Source organism: Lepidochelys olivacea (genome assembly GCF_965140295.1).
Source record: "Lepidochelys olivacea isolate rLepOli2 genome assembly, chromosome: 4".
NCBI lineage: Eukaryota > Metazoa > Chordata > Testudines > Cheloniidae > Lepidochelys > Lepidochelys olivacea.
The window spans coordinates 95,994,293-96,013,434 of record NC_140414.1 but is presented as its reverse complement, the minus strand read 5'-3'; the positions used below and the strand labels follow the sequence as shown (position 1 = coordinate 96,013,434).

Sequence of the window (19,142 nt, the reverse complement as noted above, 5' to 3'; positions counted from 1 at the left end):
AACAGTGGTGTCTCCATTTTAGTTACTTTCAACTTTTTTTGATTGTGGTTCATTTAATTCCCTTAGCAGAGAGCAAGGTAACGGCTGCTTGCATGCACTGAGGGAGAGGTTCACTTCTTATCCAGGTACGGTCGAAAAGGGCAGCTATGTTGATTTTGTGGCTGGAGTGATGTCATGACAACTTTTGCACAGCTTCATTACCAGAATATACCTGTAAGCACTCTGCTGTTTATACAAGGTGAAGCTGGCTTCTGAATTCACACCAGGTGCGTGGCATATAATGCAGTGTTTTAAGCTGAAATACATGAAGTAGCAGGCTTCTGTAAAGTGCAATCCATGATGGCTGGCTTTGGCCGGTGCCCTAAGACAAATATAAATACTGAGTCTGACATAGTTGTAGGCTTGAAGTGTAACTTTCACAAACACTTGAACTTGAAACTTCTTGGGGCAGGCAAACCTTGATCCAAAAAGCAATTGTCTGTCTAGATGCCCTCAGATTATAGTATGTATGTACCAAAATAACTGTACTTTTAACTGTAGTAATAGCCTTCCCCCTCAGCACTTTCTCTAAGATGTTCCTCCATATAACCCCCAACAACAAAAACCTAAATGTACCTCTCTACAGTGCCTCTTTGACTAATCTTTCTAACAATTAATTGCAAGCAGAGAAAGTGCAAGTGCACTAAAGTAAATGTTAAAGTAGGTGAATTACACCAGCATCAAACTTGCCAGAAGAATGAACCTGGGCATATATTGTTCGGATTAATTTTGCCTTTTTAAGGTTTCTGAACATCTGTGGGAAGTTACAGAAATAAAGTGAATCAAACGACAGTCTTCTAGCCTCCCCTCCTCAAACTCCTGCTAACCACACTAAAGTTTCCAGATCAAGATACCTCTTGCTATTTCAGAAGGGTTCTGAAGGTGGTGACTTCAGCACCACAGATAGGGACTCTGACTAGTCTAAATAGCTGGTGTCTCTTTAAAGTGTAAGTCCTGAGGCTGCCCAGCAACTGAGTCCCAGTGTGACTTTGTTTCCTCGCCTCCATGCCCACTGGGGTCTACTAACAATCCCAGAGATGTGACCTGACCACACCTGGAGCGTGGTTAAGGTGGTATGACTACGTCACTTGGGTATGGATTTTTGCCGCCCCTCGAGCAAAGCAGTTATACTGATCACAATTCTGTAGTATAGACCTGGCCTCATACAATGGAGGGGGAACCTGAGTGCCTAAATTAGGGCTGAAAACTCCCTTGGGCAGCAAGCTACCTAGGAGTTAAGTGATTTTAGTGTTCTCTACACTAGTGGCAGTGGCTTAGTTGGAGGTAATAATTCATGGAGGGAGAGGATCCCACCCACAGTCTCACCAGCTGTGAATTTTTTCTTGTATTTCATAACTGCGCCAAACTCATGAGCCTCAGTGCAAAACCTCAAACTAAGAACAGAGGTAAGGGAGGGTGTATTTTAAGCTAGGTGTAAAGCAGACTAACATTTCAAAAAATGCCAAGGTTAAATTAGCTTTTTAGTTTCCAGCACCAGCTGCTGGCCAGTGGGTGACATGCAGAACAGGGCTAAAAGCACCCACCTGCTGTGGAATTGCAGCTCATCACTCCATGGACATTTTTCCATGGTGGAGAAAGTTCTCATACAGTGAGGAACAGGACCTGGAGGGAGTTGATGCTAGTATAAGTTTTGACTTACAACTAAGGCTATACTTTTGACATGTAAAACTAGGTCGACGTATCACGCTGAGAACAGGTGAAATATGGAAAAGGAATGCAGGGAAGGGGTGAGGCAGTACCTTCCTCCACAAGGTGGGTGTGGATCAACTTCGGGGGGTGAGACAAGCTACACTAGCACTCTTCAGGTTACCAACAGATGTGGATCCAGTAAAAGCTATTACCTCACCTACCTTCTCTCTCTAATATCCTGGGGCCCAGACAGTTACACCACCTCATTTCCCCATATTGTCATTTTACATGTGTTCAAATTGCATAATACCACAACGCTTGGGGCGTAGCTTACCTATTTTATGAAACTGATCCCGTGTTGAGGTGTCAGTATGTGGGTCATCTGATCAGGGTACTGGACCAGTGTGTAGTTTGTCCCATACACAATTACAGCTCTGAGGGTTCAGGAGTCCAGCTACTTTCAACAAGTGGGTTATGAAGCAGGGGCTTGGGGTTTGCAAAATCCTGAAATCACCAGGCCAGTAGAACCCAGACAGGGAAGATGTAGTTTCAACCCTGCCCACCTGGCTGTTACAACCCAGCCTGCGAGCATCATCAGGCTAAACTCCAGGTCGGGAAAAGGGCTTCAAGGGGCTGGCTTGCTGCTTCTTGGAGAAGCACAGTGCTTGCAAGACCTTAGTTGGAGAAACCCCTGCTGCATCCTGTGGTTTTATGACCCTAATGCCACAATCCTTGGACTTCAGTGTGTGCACCTAACTCTGTTTTTAGAACTGGGGAAGGAGGTGGCACAACACACGTTGGGCTAGATTCACAAAGGGACGTCAGCCAGTAAAGCTGTGTCAAAACACCTACAGTTTAAGTGCCTAGATAGATACTGGGATATAAGCCTTGGTTAGGTGCCTATACAATGACTGGGAAGAAATAGGATTCACAAAAGCCTGCTAAGCAGGGAGCAACAGCTGAGCTAGGCCGTGGTGTTCTGCCCCATCGAGATCACTTAGCGATTAAGGAGTCTGCTCTAAATCCCTATTTGGCGTTTAGCTCATGCACTAAGCCAGAGGTCTCAAACGACCACAAGGGCCACACCACTGACCACCCCTCCATGAGGCCCAACCTCTTCCCTGAAATCTCCACCCCAACTCCACCCCCTCCCTGCCCCCAGGGGGTTGGGGTGCATCAGGGGGGCTCAGGAGGTTGGGGAAGGAGCTGGAACCTGGGGCGGGGGGGCACAGGGCTCCCATTGGCTGGGAACGGGGAACCGCGGCCAGTGGGAGCTTCGTGGGAGGTACCTAGAGGGGCGGCCAGGGCAACACAGAGACCCCTGTGCTCCCCTGCCCCTAGGTCCCAGGGCCGGAGCGGCTCTAGGTAAACACTGGGCAACTTGTTTGAGATACACACACACACGCACACTCCCCCACCCACCCCCCCACACTCCAGAGTTCGCAGGTTCAATCCTGCCCAGCGAAGACTGGGGGTCTGTGGTGTTACAACAGCAGACAATGATGAGAGGGGTGTGTGTCCTACAACCAACCCCTCTTCCACAGTTGAGACTGGCAGGAGGCACCTATCTCTGCTTGCAACCCTGAGCCAGGCACTTACTTAAGCCATTTCTTGTAAGAGTCAGACCAGGTGGTGGTGGCTAGGTCTCATACCTTTTCTCACCCAGCCTGTTGGAGACCCACCTGCACTGTAGATAAATAATTAGAAAGTTGCTGCGTTAGGGAAAAGTGAGTGAATGGCTCATGTGGTTCAGTAGTCAAGTGAGAGGCCCAGATCTAGGCCTACTGCTCCAGCTAGTATCTATTTACATACCCTGGGAATACTTTTTACTTCCATCCTAAAACCTCTGCTGAACGTTCACATGGGATATCAGCCACTAGCTCAGCAGTTCTCAAACTAGGTTATGACTGCAAAGTGGATGACAACCCCATTTTAATCAGGGCTGGCGTTAGATTGGCTGGGGTCCAGGGACAAAGCCAAAGCCTGACCCTCATTGCCCTGGGCTTCGGCTTCAGCCCTGGGTTGTGGGTGCTAAGGAAACAGGCCCCCTGCCCGGACAATGGAGTGCAGGCTTTGGCCTCTCCCAGCTGGGCTTGGGTGGGCTCAGGCTTCAGTCCCGCTTCCTGGGGTTGTGTGTTAATTTTTCTTGTCAGACGGGTGTTGCAGGGCAATGAAGTTTGAGCACTGAGCCTCGCTGTTCTCCATGCTTGACTGAGGCTACAGTGAAGACACTGGCACTTCATTAGGAAGCATCTGTAAAATCTATAACGAGCAAAAGCTGGATGGTGAAGGAGTCAGTTCAGAACCCCTCAAGCATATTCATTGCCATTCCCCCCACTTCACTGATTCTGAACACAATATTGTTTCTAATGGATGCGTTTACTCCCTGAGCTGTATTCTTTTACAACTGTGGCTTTTAAACATCTCATAAGCTCTCCTTAAATTCCCAGTTTTCATTTTCATCTTTCTGCCTAACTGCTTCCTCCCACTAATTTTGCATATAATTTTCCTCAGTCCCCCTTTTGAAGCACCAAGGATATATATTACTGGTTGGGACTGTCCTCAGTGCCCCTAGGGCATTGGTCACCAACCTGTCGATCCTGGGGACGCCCCCCCACTCCTGGAAGAGGCCAGCATGCCCTGTGGGAGGGGTGGGGGATAGGGGTCTCCGCCCTGCTCCTGACTGCAAGCAGTGCCCCCACAGCTCCCAGGAACAGGGAGCTGTGGCCAATCGGAGTTGCGGGGGCAGTGCCACGTGCCCCAGCGCCCCAGGTCCAGGCGCAGTGTGGCCATTTAGTACACTACTGGCTGGCATGGCCCGGCTCATGATGGGGCGGAGGTGCTGATGTGCCCGAGTGGGGCCAGGGCAGATCCTAGGATGCCCTTAAAAGTGATCTTGGGTGTAGAAAGGTGGGAGACCACTGCCCTAGGGAACAGTGATTAATTCATCTTTATCCACCATAATGAGGTCCAAAAGTTACCTCTCATTGCCTGCAGTATCTTATGTTATAAACTTCTGTATAATTTTTAGAAACATATTTTACCTATCTTCCCCCAAATTGAGGCCCCCATACCACAATTTTTCTGTCCATACAATTCAGCCAAGTACTTAAAGAGCATTTCCTCTGTTTCCCTGGCCCTCTTGGGCTTTGTCTGTTAACACATTGGTCTCTGGGCATTTAAGAGCCTGCAGTTCTGAAAAAAGAAAAGGAGTACTTGTGGCACCTTAGAGACAAGTACTCCTTTTCTTTTTGCGAATACAGACTAACAGGGCTGTTACTCTGAAACCTGTCATTATGCAGATCTGAGTGATTAACAACTGTAAACCAGCTAATGGTGTCTTTCTTCCCCACCCCTGTCACCCACTTTCTCCTTCCTAAGTGGTTAGAACTCCTGCTTGTAACATTCCAAGCATACAAATCACCCCGGCAGGTTTCAGTAATGGCAGTTGTATTCCTCCTTCGCCAAAAGGGTCCAGGTCCTCCTATTACCCAGGCTCCTAGCACTGAGAAATAAGCAATGAAGTATCTCGCTGGATGGAGAACAAAAGCCTCCCAAGCCTGAGCTCTCAAGGTGACCTGTGCCTCCCATCTTCCCTTCCCTGGTTACCAACACCTCCCCCTCCCCCTCCTGCAATTAGCCAGGCTCCAGCTAACCCTTTGATCTACCTCCCTACTGATTTAATCACAGGTATTTTTAGTAAAAGTCATGGACAGGTCCTAGGCAAGAAACAAAAAAATCACAGCCTGGGACCTGTCCATGACTTTTACTAAAAATACCTGTGATTGAACCTTTTTTTTTTTGGGGGGGGGGGGAGGAGGGGGAAGAGGAGCACTAACTGCGGGGGGTGGGAGGGGAACCCCAGGGCCAGCTGCTCCTCCCGCCGCCTGGCACTGCCTCCAGGAGCTGCCAAGCTGTGGTAGTTCCTGCCACCACCAGGACCACCCGCGGGACTGCCAGAGCAGTGGCCAGTGCAGCTGGCTGCAGAGCCGCTCCAGCAGAAACTGGTTTGGGTGTCCCCAGGGCTGTCTCAGTAGCTGGCCCCGGGGCCAGCCACACTGGCCTCTGCAGAAGTCACGTAGGTCGCAGGAAGTCACGGAATCAGTGACTTGTGAGACCTTTGTGAGAAACACTGAGCCCTACTACTGGTTAAAGGTTGCATTGAGCTTTTCCAGTGACATTAAATGGGCTCTTCTGTCGAAGAAAGCCTCTGTAACACCGATGGTCCCCATGAGGGGCTGTAATATCTATTAAGCTATGCTCTGGCTTTGGCAACTGACATCTGAAACAGTTTAGGAAAGAGCAAGTGACATTTTTATTTACTTGTTCTAGCCTTAGCCCACTGCTTGCCATATTTTTTCCTGGCTTCAGGCAAATGCTTGCAATATATGAATACAGAATCCTAAAGTCCTCTACCCTCATTGAAGGACTATTATAAGCAGTTATCTGGAGAAGGCCCATGGGTCTTGCAGATAAACGCTACTTTAAGAACATAATCAATGACAGGTTTCTAAGTAACAAGGTTAATAGGATCTCCTCCTTGGCTCACAGGAAGGAAACAGATGTAGATGTAATATTACGGCCAAGTGAATGTAAACAAATGTGAAGCTGCATCAGTGACTAAGCAGCTCACTTACTAGCCAATTTGCCCATAAAACTACAGTGCAGTGGTGAACAATGTATTCAGGCTTCAGTGCAGGCAAAAACCAAGCTGAAATGTAAGTCACATGGAAAAACACGAGGTAGGTTTTATTTCCAACCTTTAATAATGGAAGCAAAAAAGGCAGCCACAGGGGTAGCTGCTGCTTGGCTCTGTTGTGATGAAATGTAATCCGGGAGACATCAGTTATAGTATTTCAAAGGGGAAAAAGAACACAGTATTAGTACAAGCTTGCTTATCTTTTTAAAGCTGCACCAAGATTAGTATAATTAAAGATAACTTGGTAAAACAAAATACTTTGTCTCATTTAATTTCTCTATATGTTAAAGAGCACTACAGGGAGATTAAGCTACCACCAGACTTTTAAACCTCAGGTTTGATATGTTGCTAGTACAAAGTTTTCAATAGAAACTGGGCAAAAACAAAGTACAATCTTCAACACTAATAAAAACACAGTATCAGGAGAATAATGTGAATGTGTTGGATCCATTCCAGAAAAAGCCTAGTAATGAGCTTACAGTTCTGAAGCAGGACTACTTAATGGCATTTAGATGTAAATTTTGTGGTCGTGAGAGTCAGTGACTGACTGCACAGGTTAGAACGACGTATTGTACAAACTGAACTGCCTTCCAATTATACCTGAAAACCAGCCTGTATCAACCTCGGAGTCTATTCCTAAATACAGCTCATGCTAGATTTTGCAGCAGTTTGAGGCCTGGATTCTGGATCCCTTACTCACGTCCATAATCAATCCAGCTGAAGCCCCTCCTGTATAGTCCCATCCTGCAGACCTTATTCACGAGTTGCCCCACTGACTTCACATGAGTAAAGGTGCAAGATTGGCCCAAGTCACAAAAGGCCCATTCACCCTACACAGGTTAATATAGGATCTCATCCTAACCAAAATCTCTGTTCATGTTCTGGAGGATTAAATAATGAAATTAAATCTGTTCAGTGCTGTCATTCACACTCTTGGCATCTTTGGCCCCCAAGTCTCACAAGCTAAAGTCACTATTTGGCCTTGTCTTCACAAGAGGCAGGTCTACACTAGGGGGTTAAGTCGCCCTAAATTATACAACTCCAGCAACGTAAATAACGTAGCTGGAGTCGACGTAGCTTAGGTCAACTTATTGTGGTGTCTACACTGCACTGGGTCGACGGGAGAAACTCTCTCATCGACTTAGCTTAGGCTTCTCGTTCTCCCGGAGTTGACGGGAGAGCAATCTGTGGTCGATTTAGCAGGACTTCATTAGACCCGCTAAATCGACTTCCGGTGGCTTGATCGCCACAGTATCGATCCATGGTAAGTGTAGACATACCCTAATACCAGAATAGTTCCATCAGTGGTGAAATAGAGCTATGAAGTTTGCTAGTGTAGACAGCATTTGCAACACCAGCAGCGTTCTTGAGGAAGGAAAAACAGCTTTTCATTCACTCCTGTGTCACCTATCTGTACTTAGCATATACCATAATTTTTTTTAGTTTCTTCTAGTTGACTAGGATGATGATTTCCCCCCAAATTAACTACACTGATCCAATTCATTTCAAGAGCCAAGCAGTAGTGACAGTAATGGAAAGGACAGTGCATCCATAGCTCTGTACGGCACACTGGTAAGAGTGAAAAATTATTCATTCATGTTGTTTCAACTACATGTCAACAATAGGAAATTTACAAAAATTAAACACTTCTATTTTCCACTAGCTCTGAGGCAGAAAAAAAGTGCTGAGTTAACTAGACTTTCAATTTTTAATCTTTACAAATATTCAACAGTTATGGCCTTGTCTAAGTAAGGTGCTGGTTCCCAAACTTGCACAACAGTGAAATGTAATTGAACACCACTGCTTCAGTTGTATCAGCAGTTTGAATTATAGCTCTTCTGGTTGATAAGAATATGGGAAAATACATTGATATTTCCTAAGTTCTGTTTTAAGAAATCTGATTGTCTTTTTATAACAAGAGACCACCATCTGGTGCAGATTTGTTTTTGCAGCTAAAGAATTTGTATGGCTAATTCTACATTAACTTTGCACAAATAGTTTGAGTGCACTCATTGCCAGCAATGGGATTGCACCAGTACAATCTCACTCCCAACATGAAAATATCAACGTTCTGACAATGAAGTGATGTCATAGTTTGCCCAGAAATTAAAAACAAAAACAAACCTTTTAGCACATTTTCCACATTCCCATCATCTTCAGTTACAGGGTACACTTTTAGATCCAATTTCACATTCCAGTGTAACCCCACCAATGCCAACCAGAAGTCAGTAGAGTTATTTCAGTATGAGAGCAGGATCTGGCCCAGTCTATTTAGTTAAACCACCACATTGGGTTATACGCTGCCCCAGATCTGCATACAGAACTCCTATTTATGTCCCCATGCAGATGTAAGGAAGGCATGAAATCTTTACACTTCATTATTAAAACATTTTAGTTGCAAAGAGTACATGTTCAAACAAGACTGCCTTGATCAGTTTCAAGATAGTAACGAAGACACATAAATTAGGTCAAATTCTGCCTTCTGTTACACATCATGAAGAATACACAGATATATCCAAGGGCATAATCTGAACAGGTAATACTACACTTTGAAAGCATTAGATTATTTTAACTCAAACAGAGACTGCCATCTGTTTTATATCCCTTACACAACGGCTGAAAACAACATAAGATGCAAGAAACAAGGACATCTCTGTAACCTTCAGGACAGGCCATCATTTTATGAAGTGATACAGAAAGTAGTCAAGAAAAAGTGCAATATACATTTTAAATATAGCCCCGCCCCCATTTGCCGTATCACTGTTCTTTGTCGGGGTATGGAAGAAGAGATTAGAAAGGAAGTGACTTTGGTATACTTGTTCGAATGTTAAGAGATCTTTAACTATGGAACCCTGTAGGATATGAAAGTGAAATTAGAAAAGTTACCAGAACCTTAGAAGCTACAAGAAGTAGAATTTCAAATGAGTTACATTTATTCAATTAAAAAATTGACAGTTAGTAATGGTCACATGAACACCAGGGAACTGTATCTACATTTCCTGACGTCAATATGAGCGGCACTAGTTTTCTACATATACAAATCTAATGCCAGTTAGAAAGTACAAAACCAAACCAAAACCCAAGACACTGTGAAATCAACACTGCTTAAAAACTCAAAATTCAGTCCACTTGATATATTTTAAAATAAATAGTTTTACCTCATTTAAAAAACTCAGCTGCTTTCAAAGCAGTTACTACTTTAAGATCATTCCCAAAAGTCTTTCATAAATAGTCACCCATTTTGATTGTCTATTAGTGCAGCACCTCTCAGTCTTGGCTGGGATCTCCATATCAGGCAATACAGTATTTGGTTCATACACAGTGTTTTGTTTTTCCTTTTTATTTATAGGTACAATTTAGCATACCATGCTGGCAAAACCCATGCAGATGACAAAGCATGAAGCAAACAAAGCCTGTAAATTACTTGTTTATTAAAGAAAAAAAACAAGGAATGTAGTGTTAAAATCAGGATATTAAAAAAAGGTCTAATGGACAACTAGATTTAATTTAAATATCTCTCTCAAAGTTTATCTCATTTACTATGAGCCATTCAACATTCAACTTCAAATATACTGAATACAAAATTCTTTATTCCAATTAGTATCAAATAGTTTTTAACTTTTTCCACTGGGGATGAGTAAAAAAAAGATTCAGCACTATGTTAGTCTTTTTCTCCCTTTTAGCCAAAAATAATAATTTCCCCAGCCCTTCTCAATGTGTATCTTGTTTCAAGAATGATTTCCAAAGGAGATACTGTACTTACGAATCTAACATGCATGCGCTGACGCTGCATGATGCCATGTCATTTAAAACGCACTCATAACTACATCTGGTTTTATCGCTAAGAATGCTAGTTATTCTAGAATTGGGGACTGCAACAGTCTACTAAAGGCCACATCTGTAAACCCTCTACACATATTTTAATGCAAATTATAATCCCAAGGGCCATTTAGAATTACTGAACAGGCTAATATGCCTCCTGATCATTTCTTTCTCACAGGCAATTGTGCAACTTTAAAAGAAATCTCTAAAAGAAGATAGTATTTATGTTGATTTAGCCTTTCCCAAAGCCATATTAAAACAAAATCAACCAATTTTAGATGCCTTTTTAATCTCACACTTAGAGCCTCAAAGGATCACCACATTTAGAAACACTTTCCAGAAATGCCTCTTTTTGACAGTTTTCTATATTTTGATTCCTTTGGACCACTTTTGAACCGTTCCATTGCCTAAAATAATTAACTGTTTTCAAAATGGTTTTTTTTTTTTCAGTAAAGTGCTTATCATTATTCCAAACCCCTTTTTTAAACTGCACTACTTGAGTCTTGCGAGGGTTTCTCCTTTTCCCATGAAAAATTGCCAGCATGGGCACTGAGGAGAACTAAGGACCCTACTGAGCACAGTACATCAGCATTCACTTAAATTGGACTAACTTACATGCTTCAAGTTAGGCATACTGCTGAAGTGGGGCCTATCTGTTGTAAAGATATTGGAATATTAACTTAGATGTTGGTTGGCAGCAGGCATAATGCCTACAAAGATGGTGATACCCTAGAGCCATCGCACCAGGAGGTAAACGTCCAGATAAAATGGAAGGCATATGGAGAGTTCTTACTATAATCTTTTCATATTTATATACAAATATAACATATATTAAATATAATATAAAAATAGCTATATTTCTTTTCCCTCTGAAATTCTGAGGCTTTTCTTTGAGTTCTCACTCAACCCAGGCAAACTTACTAATTTTCTCATCAAAACTCTATTAAGAAAATACAGCATGATACTTTACTTAACTGTACGTCACCAAGGCATTTATCCATAATACAACATTTTCTCCTTCTTAGCCAACTTCCTCACTCCTGTCAGAGTCATTCTGTAACATTACACATCACAGCAGTGAATGCTATGATATCTCTTGGGATGTCACAAACAACAGGTTTGCCACACCTGTGAGTAAGCTGGGCAGAAGCAGCAGGCTGATTAGAAGAGAGAAAGACTGGGGCCCAATTTTCTTCCCACTGAAGTCAATGGAGTTTTGCAATTGACTTTAATAGGACCAGAAGTGAGTGCCTTGTTTGAACACAAATCCTTTAATAGTCAGTGAAAGAGAAGCAGAACATCCATGCCAATTAAAGTCAGTGAAATACTGTGTGCTTTTTCTGGTTTTTTTTTTTTAAACATTTGCCTGAATTGTGGCAGAAGCTTTTCAAATGTATGTAATAATTTTTCAGTCTCTTAGAATTCCCCCTCTTCTCTATCAGCTAGCAGGTAAAGAGTAGCTTCATTTTTGGATGACTTTCCCCTCTGAGCTTATGGAAGGCTTCTTGATCAAAGCACAGAATTTTTCCTCTTAGTCCTCTGCCAAGAGCTATGTTAATATAAAACCTCTCACACCTAAGTTAGGCTGCCTTTTTATTGTCTGACCTACAACAGCACACCACAGTATTTTTTTGGTTGAGAGAGGGGATTTGAATGAAGCTTATATATAAAATTCTCTCAGCTGTCTGCTGGTTATGCTCTGCATTTTCTGTAGCTGCAAATACTACATCTTATCGGTTGGTTTTACCACCACACTACATTTCTAAGAGTAATATTAAAGCTCTCCCAATTTCCTTCTTTAGTGCTATTTTATTATTGTAATTAGGTTAAAACCCTTATCTAACAAGTCTATTTCCCACTAAAAGTCTTTATGGAATGGACCTCTGGTCAATGCAGCTTAAATTTTGGATACAGGCGGAATGCTATGGCAGGATTAGCAAGGCAATTTGAAAAAAATAAATAAAAGTCAATGCAGTTTTGCTTTTCTAAAACTTAAAAAAATACATGTTTCTAACAATTATACTGGTTCAGGGAATGACTGAAATCCCTTTAAAGAGCATAGAGAGAGAAAGTTTCCTGGATATGTTTAATATTTGTATCTATTCCTACTCCTTGTTGCAAGAGGCTTCCTGGAGCAGAAACCAATCCAGTTCTCTTTGGTTCTTTACTTCTTACGCCCTCTTCCCTTTTCCACTGTGATTCTCCTAGGATCCACTGTTGATCTGTTGCTTTATTGTTTGGGGGTGAGGGGCTAATCTGATGAGATGACGACAGTGGAAAGGCCAAGGCTAATTTTAAGAACAAGCTTCAAAAGGTAACTGCATCTACTGTTCACTAACTTAGCACTACCTTTCAGTCAGCTCTGGTCACCCAATAATACAATCAAACTGTTTCTAATATTTAATATTCCACCACAATTTGGTTACATTCATACAGCTCCTCCCTAATACTCTGACTTAATTCAGCTTCTTGACTAAAAACTTTCCCTCCTCAGTGTTAATTTTAATTAATTTTCTCTTTTAACTACTAAGTCTATCTTAGTATTAGCTCATTTTGCTTTGCAGATGTGATTTGTATGAAGTAGTACCATAGAAATCTACTGAACATTTAAAAATAGGAAGTCATTTCTGTTGGAACTTTTTATTATCTTTATAAAGTGAGGTTGCCTTCTGAAGTCTTAGTTTAGTGGTATCCCTTTTAAGTCAACACTCAGTGTGTTAAACATGCAGTCCTACTCACCTCTTTATTTTTCCATTAAATTCCAATCAATAAAGTAAAATTGGATCTGATCTGATTGAAAAGTGTCAGATTAATTCCCCGCCCCCCCCCCCCAAATGACTAATCTCTGTTTTGGAGCCTCTAAATAGTGCTACTCCTTACTCGCTGAACACTTTACAGGTAAATCATTAGATATCTGTTTCCATTTTAGTGTCTGAGGGGAGAGGCCCTCCTTTAAAAAATGCTCATGATCTCAACTCAGACGATTGTTAAAATACTTGTATATATGAACACAAACAAGATATAGCTATGAAGTAGAAACACGTTTTGTTGAGATTATACTAAGACTTCAAAATTGTAAAATCGTAACAGATTCAAGACAACATAATTCAAGATGTTCAACGTTATCACCTGAATTAAAATCAAGGCACTGTGGGTTTCTTGTTTTTTTGTTTTAAAATGACCCTGAATCAGTTTTGACTGAAGAAAGATCTAATTTTTAAAGGAGAATAAAAAGATTCCAACATATTTTAACAAGTTACAATTCTCACCACAGAGAAGGTGGTTAAAAAGTGCCTAAAATGTTATTAAGTGTAAATATATTGTTGTGCAAATTACTCCTATAACTGACAAATTTTTAAAAATTACTTTCATGTAGTTTTTTTAAAACCCTTTACATAAATATTTCCAACTATGATCTATATCAAAAGATAGCTTTGGGGAGTAAAATTCCAAACCATCCACAATAAAGCAGTGCAAATTCCTATTTTTCAATCAAAAAACAATGAATAATTGTGAAATGATGGATAATACTTCTGAAATCTGAATGTCTTGAACCGTGATGCGTGACCATCAGTTCAAACAGTTTCATCAATAATTTAACCCCCAAAAAATCCGCTAACCAGCACACTATACCTCACTGAACAAACTGTGACATCACAGACAAAGCACAAACAAGAGACTTGTGCCCACATTAAGGGTGAAAATTATGATGCATCATGTTGTAAACAAAAGGGTAGAACAGAGGAAAATATTAGTCAGAGCATGGTGTGAGAATTTAGGGAAACATTCAACCCTACAAATAACAAGATTACATTTTCATGCATCATATAAAATATTTTTGCTCTCTCTCCTTTTATCCAGACATATACACATTGTTTTACAACATCTGTATAATACAGAATCTGATTCCACACAACATTTTGAAAATATTTACTTGTCCCATAATCATCTGAGAAAAAAAATTTAAATGTCTTTTGGACTGTATTGTAGCATTATTGTGAGCAACTGCATGTCCATGGTCACATTTGACAAACTTACAGGACTGCTAAAGATACCAACATTTTTAGTGCCCTTTTCAGTTCACTGAGGGTTTGAGACTTGATCTGGACAAGTTATTACGTGGCAGCACATCCTTTAGAACACAGAAATTGGGACAACTAAAAGACTGTCAAAGTTGGCCATGTCCCTGTTATCTTTTTGCTCTTTGTACCTAAGGTACCTCCACAACGTTTTGTAGTAGTTTCTTCTGCAAACAGATTCCCAGAAGTTAGAAGTAGACCTCAATACTGTACTTTATAAAGCCTTTGGACTTCTACCTCTACCATCATCAGTGCAAATGTTTATGGAGCAGCCCCTCCCTGCTGTTTGCTTCTAGAAGAAGTGAATCCCCATGCTACTGTGGCTGAACTTTGGAAGGATCAATCATGTTGTCAGTTCTATGTCGTGAGAGTTGCTGCTGCTGCTGAGATTGATGCTGCTGGTGGTGTGATTGAGTAAAAGTGCTTTGTTGTAGTGGGAAAGCAGCAGAGAGAATAAGCTGAGTTGATTGATTTCCATGAAGTAGCCTGGATGTCTAAAAAGAAATAAATAAAAGAGGATTATTGCCCACACTAGGAAAATGCAGGTCTGGTTACACTTTAAAACTCTCACGAGGTTAAACATCAATAGGACCACGACTACTTTCACTTATAATTGCACAAAGTGAAGATTCATTCAGAATAAAATCGCTAACTACAGAGTATTAATATTTTTCAGCATCTAACTGTAAAGCAATTTATTGGATCTCGGTATGTGATGTCAATGCTAGGAGAACTATGGTAATAGTTATAGAGGCAGAGATACACAGCAATTGTAATTAAAGGCTTTATAAGAGCACATACCCCTAATAATCTGAGTATAGTTAAGGCTGACCCGCCAACTTTCACTTTGACATTTCAAGAATCTAACTTGCAATTTTAACATTATTTTCAGAGAATGCCCATACACATATACACAAATTATTTAGGGATGCTGTAAGGGATTATAATCCTTTAAAAGGAGGCAAAATTTCAGGTCCAAATAGGTTGACTGTGTATCTAGTTCAGTGGTTCCCAAAGTTTTTGTTGTAGCAGATTGCCCCTCTAATGGACTGGCAACCGGCATGTCTCCTTTCCCCCCTTCCCGAGGCCTTCCTGTGAGACGTATTCCAGTACGCTAGTTCTGCAAGGTCACTGCTGCCTCTTCTTTTACTAGTCCATTCTACCTCCTCTTTCTTCCTCTTCACTCTTTTTTGATTTCTCTTATTTTTAGTATGTATTTTCTTTTTTGCTCTTTTGTTATTCTCAATCTGTTCCTCCGTCCCTCCTTTTCTTTCTGATCCAATCTCTTCTCTCCCCCATCGTGGATTCTTCTCTCCTTACTCATGAGAAGGCTATTGCTGCCCAGGCATCCACTGGTATCTCCCTGAGGCCCAGACAGCATGTGCTCCTGCAGCTACACAGAAGCAGAGAAAAGACACTCCTGAGCCAGCTCACAGAAGCAGCTCACAGCTCCTGCAGCTACACAGAAGCAGAGAAAAGACACTCCTGAGCCAGCTCACACCTTGTTGCATTGTGGGCCACCATGGCAACTGGAGGGAAAGTGAGAGATTTACAAAGAGATGCCTGCCCCTTTACTTAGAATCACGCAAGTATGTTTATGGTGAGATGAGGTGGACCCCTGTGACAATTTTTCCTGTCCCCATTGTTTCTCTCCTTTTCTCCACGTCCCGCTCCTAGTGTACTCTAATGCCCACAGGCTGGGAAACAGGTTTTTAAGTGCAGTTCTTATGTGTGAACTTGACAAGAAACATCGCAAGAGACTTTAAATAAGGTCTATGAAAGCATCTCCTCCAGTGCACATCGTTTGTCTGAGATTAACAAGGGTGCTTATTTAAATAACATTCTCAGTTACCAAACTTGCAGTCTATGCCGAACCTGTGAAAGTCTGTGCAAGCTGACAGCTCTAGACATTGCTGCGTTACCTGTAAGAACTGCTGCGGGTGCTGCGTCAGCTGCGCTTGAGCCGACTGCTGAACTGTACTGAGCTGCTGCTGCTGCTGCTCTTGCTGACTCTGTTGCTGCTGCGTGATTGACAATGTCTGTGGCTGCTGCTGTTGTGCAGCAAAAGTGGGGTAGGCAGTCACCACCTGTCCCATAAACATAGTGCTTGGTACCATTACCGCTCCACATGCTACAGGGGCAGTGACTAATTTTGTGACAAGCTGCTGACCTTGAGAAAATCTGTGAAAGGGAAAAGACACCAGGTGGTCTCATCAGCTTCGTTTGGGGAAAAAAAATCTGCTTCAGGTACACTGGATGAACTTTCCTGTATTAATCTGATGAGGTAAGTGCCAGTTATCACGGACAGGGTCATTCAAGACAAACCCATTTTTCCTTTGCTTACTACAAACTAACAAACAAATGCAAACGCAATGGGCTACACGTTGCCTTCAAAGGCCCACCCCTCCCACCTGTGCCTCAACACCACGAGTTTTCATGGAATTACAGGAGTATCTCTTTGCAAGTTTGGTCCTCAGACTACAGCACATGCACATGCCTACACTAAGTAAAACTGCATGAAACTGTTGGTTTAACTTTTGTCTCCTTTTCCGTAAGATCTGGTGACCACTAAAGCACAGAGAGCTCTAGCAAAATCATCTGAATGAACATTGCTCCTTTATATTTACCTGATCTGTCTGTCCTGGGTGAAAGTAGTTACTGCACCACTCTGGTTATTGTTTTGTGGTAAACTAGATGGAATCTGGACCACATTTCCTGTCGTTGGCTGGGAAATCACCATAGTGTTATATAAGGGGGCTGAAAGTGTATTCTGTGACTGATTGGTAAGAGAAGCCTGTTGATTGTGCCCACTAAGTATATTTTGTTGAGCATGCTAAGAAAGAAAAACAAGTCATAAATTAATTGAATACAGCTGTAAAAACAAATACCCCTTTCAAACACAGAAGGCACAGCTTGCTTTGCAGGCATAAATAAAAATGCTGTACACTAACAGTTAATTATTGCTAATACTAAATGTTCTTATATATGCTTTATACTCTCAAAACACTGTACAAAATACAAAATAATTAATCCATTCCTACAACATCTTTGTGAGTGACGTAAATATATATTATTCCAGCTTTTACAGATGAGCAAACAAAGGTTAAATGATTTGTCCCAGGCCATGTAGTGAGTGTTAGTGCCAGGATTAGGATCCAGGAGTTTCTCAGTCCCAGCCCCATGCTCCTCTTCCAAAACTCTTATAACATTAGGAGAACTGCACAAAAAGGTGGAATGATGGGCCAGGCAGAACTGCAGGTGTAAGCATGCTCAGTCCCTGGAAGCGTTGGGTTGAGGGGAAGACAGAGAGCACGTCACTTTGCACTAGTCCAATCAGCTTTAGTGAGCTCTATGAAGGCACTTTATTGGGACTGAAGGCAACATAGGTCACCATGACAAAAGGCTTTCAAGGGTGGTAGGAATAAAAAAACTAGGGATGTGTTAATGTGAGTAGGTAGGGGGTGGAAATCCTTAGGGCTCCAGAAACAGAATTCTTGACTAAAATGTTACATTTCTTTATTCATTCAAAACCAAATGTTCCAAAGATATATTCACATTTTAACTGATCAAATACTATTATTTTAAAGGGACACCATTAACTTTCAATCTGAGTTAAAAAAAATTGAATTTAAAGTATTTTCAGGTATTACACCTGCCCTTATTGTCCCCTACCCGATTCTATGGCTTTACAGTCACATTTTACTACTTTTAAACATGTTCCTCTGCTGAATGAAAAGGCCACATGAAAAGGAAGAATGATTAGCTAAAGCCTGCTTTTGAGGATGGGTCCTTCCAAAAGAACTACTTGTTATTCACTGCTCATCATTTATACCTGAAAATTCTTCTATCAAGAGAAGACTATAAAATCTAAGCCTTTTCCTGAAAGAGAAAACAAAATATATTTCAACCCGAAACATTTAGGGTATGAACCTGTGTTTCTTGCACATTCAAAATGTCCACGGACTTCAATGAAAATTCTCTGTATTGAATCACAGCAGGATCAGGCAGGCCCATAATGGGTTTCAATTTTGGTTCCATGTGATTATACTACCTAGCATAGGTACCTATGACAAACTTTACCTGTGTTGCTGTACTCTGCAAAGGCTGTTGCTGTATCATGTGCTGAGTACTAATATGCCCAGTGTTCATTCCGCCTTGAATTTGATTAGCCTGAACAACTTGACCTTGCATGTTTATTGGTGTAAGCTGCTGAATGTTAGAAGAATTTCCAGAAGTAAGCTGCACAGAACCAAAATTTAATCCAGGAGTTGATTGCTGCAAAAACATCTTTAAGAAAATCCACAAATTAGTTTTTTTTTAAAACAAACTATTGATGGTTTAAAGTATTACTGAAAATTCTTAATACAATACCTTTGAAAAACAATTAAAGACAGAAATACTGTTTAACTGTAGGTGCCAGAGGCTTTATGAGTGTACTATAAGCAATGGATAACGCACGATTAAAATCTCTTATACCAGTTTCGTTCTGGATTAATGTAATTCAATATTTAACAGAGATACAGTAGTGTAACTCTGGTGTGAAGAGGATTAGATCCCTACATATTTAGTTTAAGATTTGCATTTAAAGAAGTACAAAGACAGCTTGTACAAAATTTTGAAAAAGACAACATTAATTAGAAACTGCATTTCTCTTTCCAATATCTCCAGCAGTTTAGTGAAATGAAGGCAATGATGGGAAAATAATTTTATAACTGACAGATCCGAATACTATACATAATTTCTTCCCTGGAAATTGACAGTCTGTAGCAACAATCTATAAGGCAGGGCTTTCCCAGTGTTATCCATTTTGACTAGATTGGTGGAGTTCAGCATGTAGAAAGTCATTTAAGTCC

The 19,142-nt window shown here is 41.3% G+C and overlaps 1 protein-coding gene across 2 annotated transcripts in view; it reads right to left on the bottom strand.

Annotated features, from left to right (window-relative positions):
• Window positions 1-13,674: 13,674 nt before the first annotated feature.
• CLOCK (clock circadian regulator) overlaps window positions 13,675-19,142 on the bottom strand; it is a 92,459-nt gene continuing 86,991 nt past the window's right edge. For both annotated transcript variants that reach the window (XM_084626144.1, XM_084626145.1), the window contains 4 exons: window positions 18,370-18,576; window positions 16,917-17,122; window positions 16,212-16,470; window positions 13,675-14,783 (listed from right to left, as the gene is read on the bottom strand). In XM_084626144.1, the coding sequence (XP_084482270.1) occupies window positions 14,604-14,783; window positions 16,212-16,470; window positions 16,917-17,122; window positions 18,370-18,576 (852 nt within the window). In that variant the 3' untranslated portion in view covers window positions 13,675-14,603. The remainder of the gene's footprint in view (window positions 14,784-16,211; window positions 16,471-16,916; window positions 17,123-18,369; window positions 18,577-19,142) is intronic.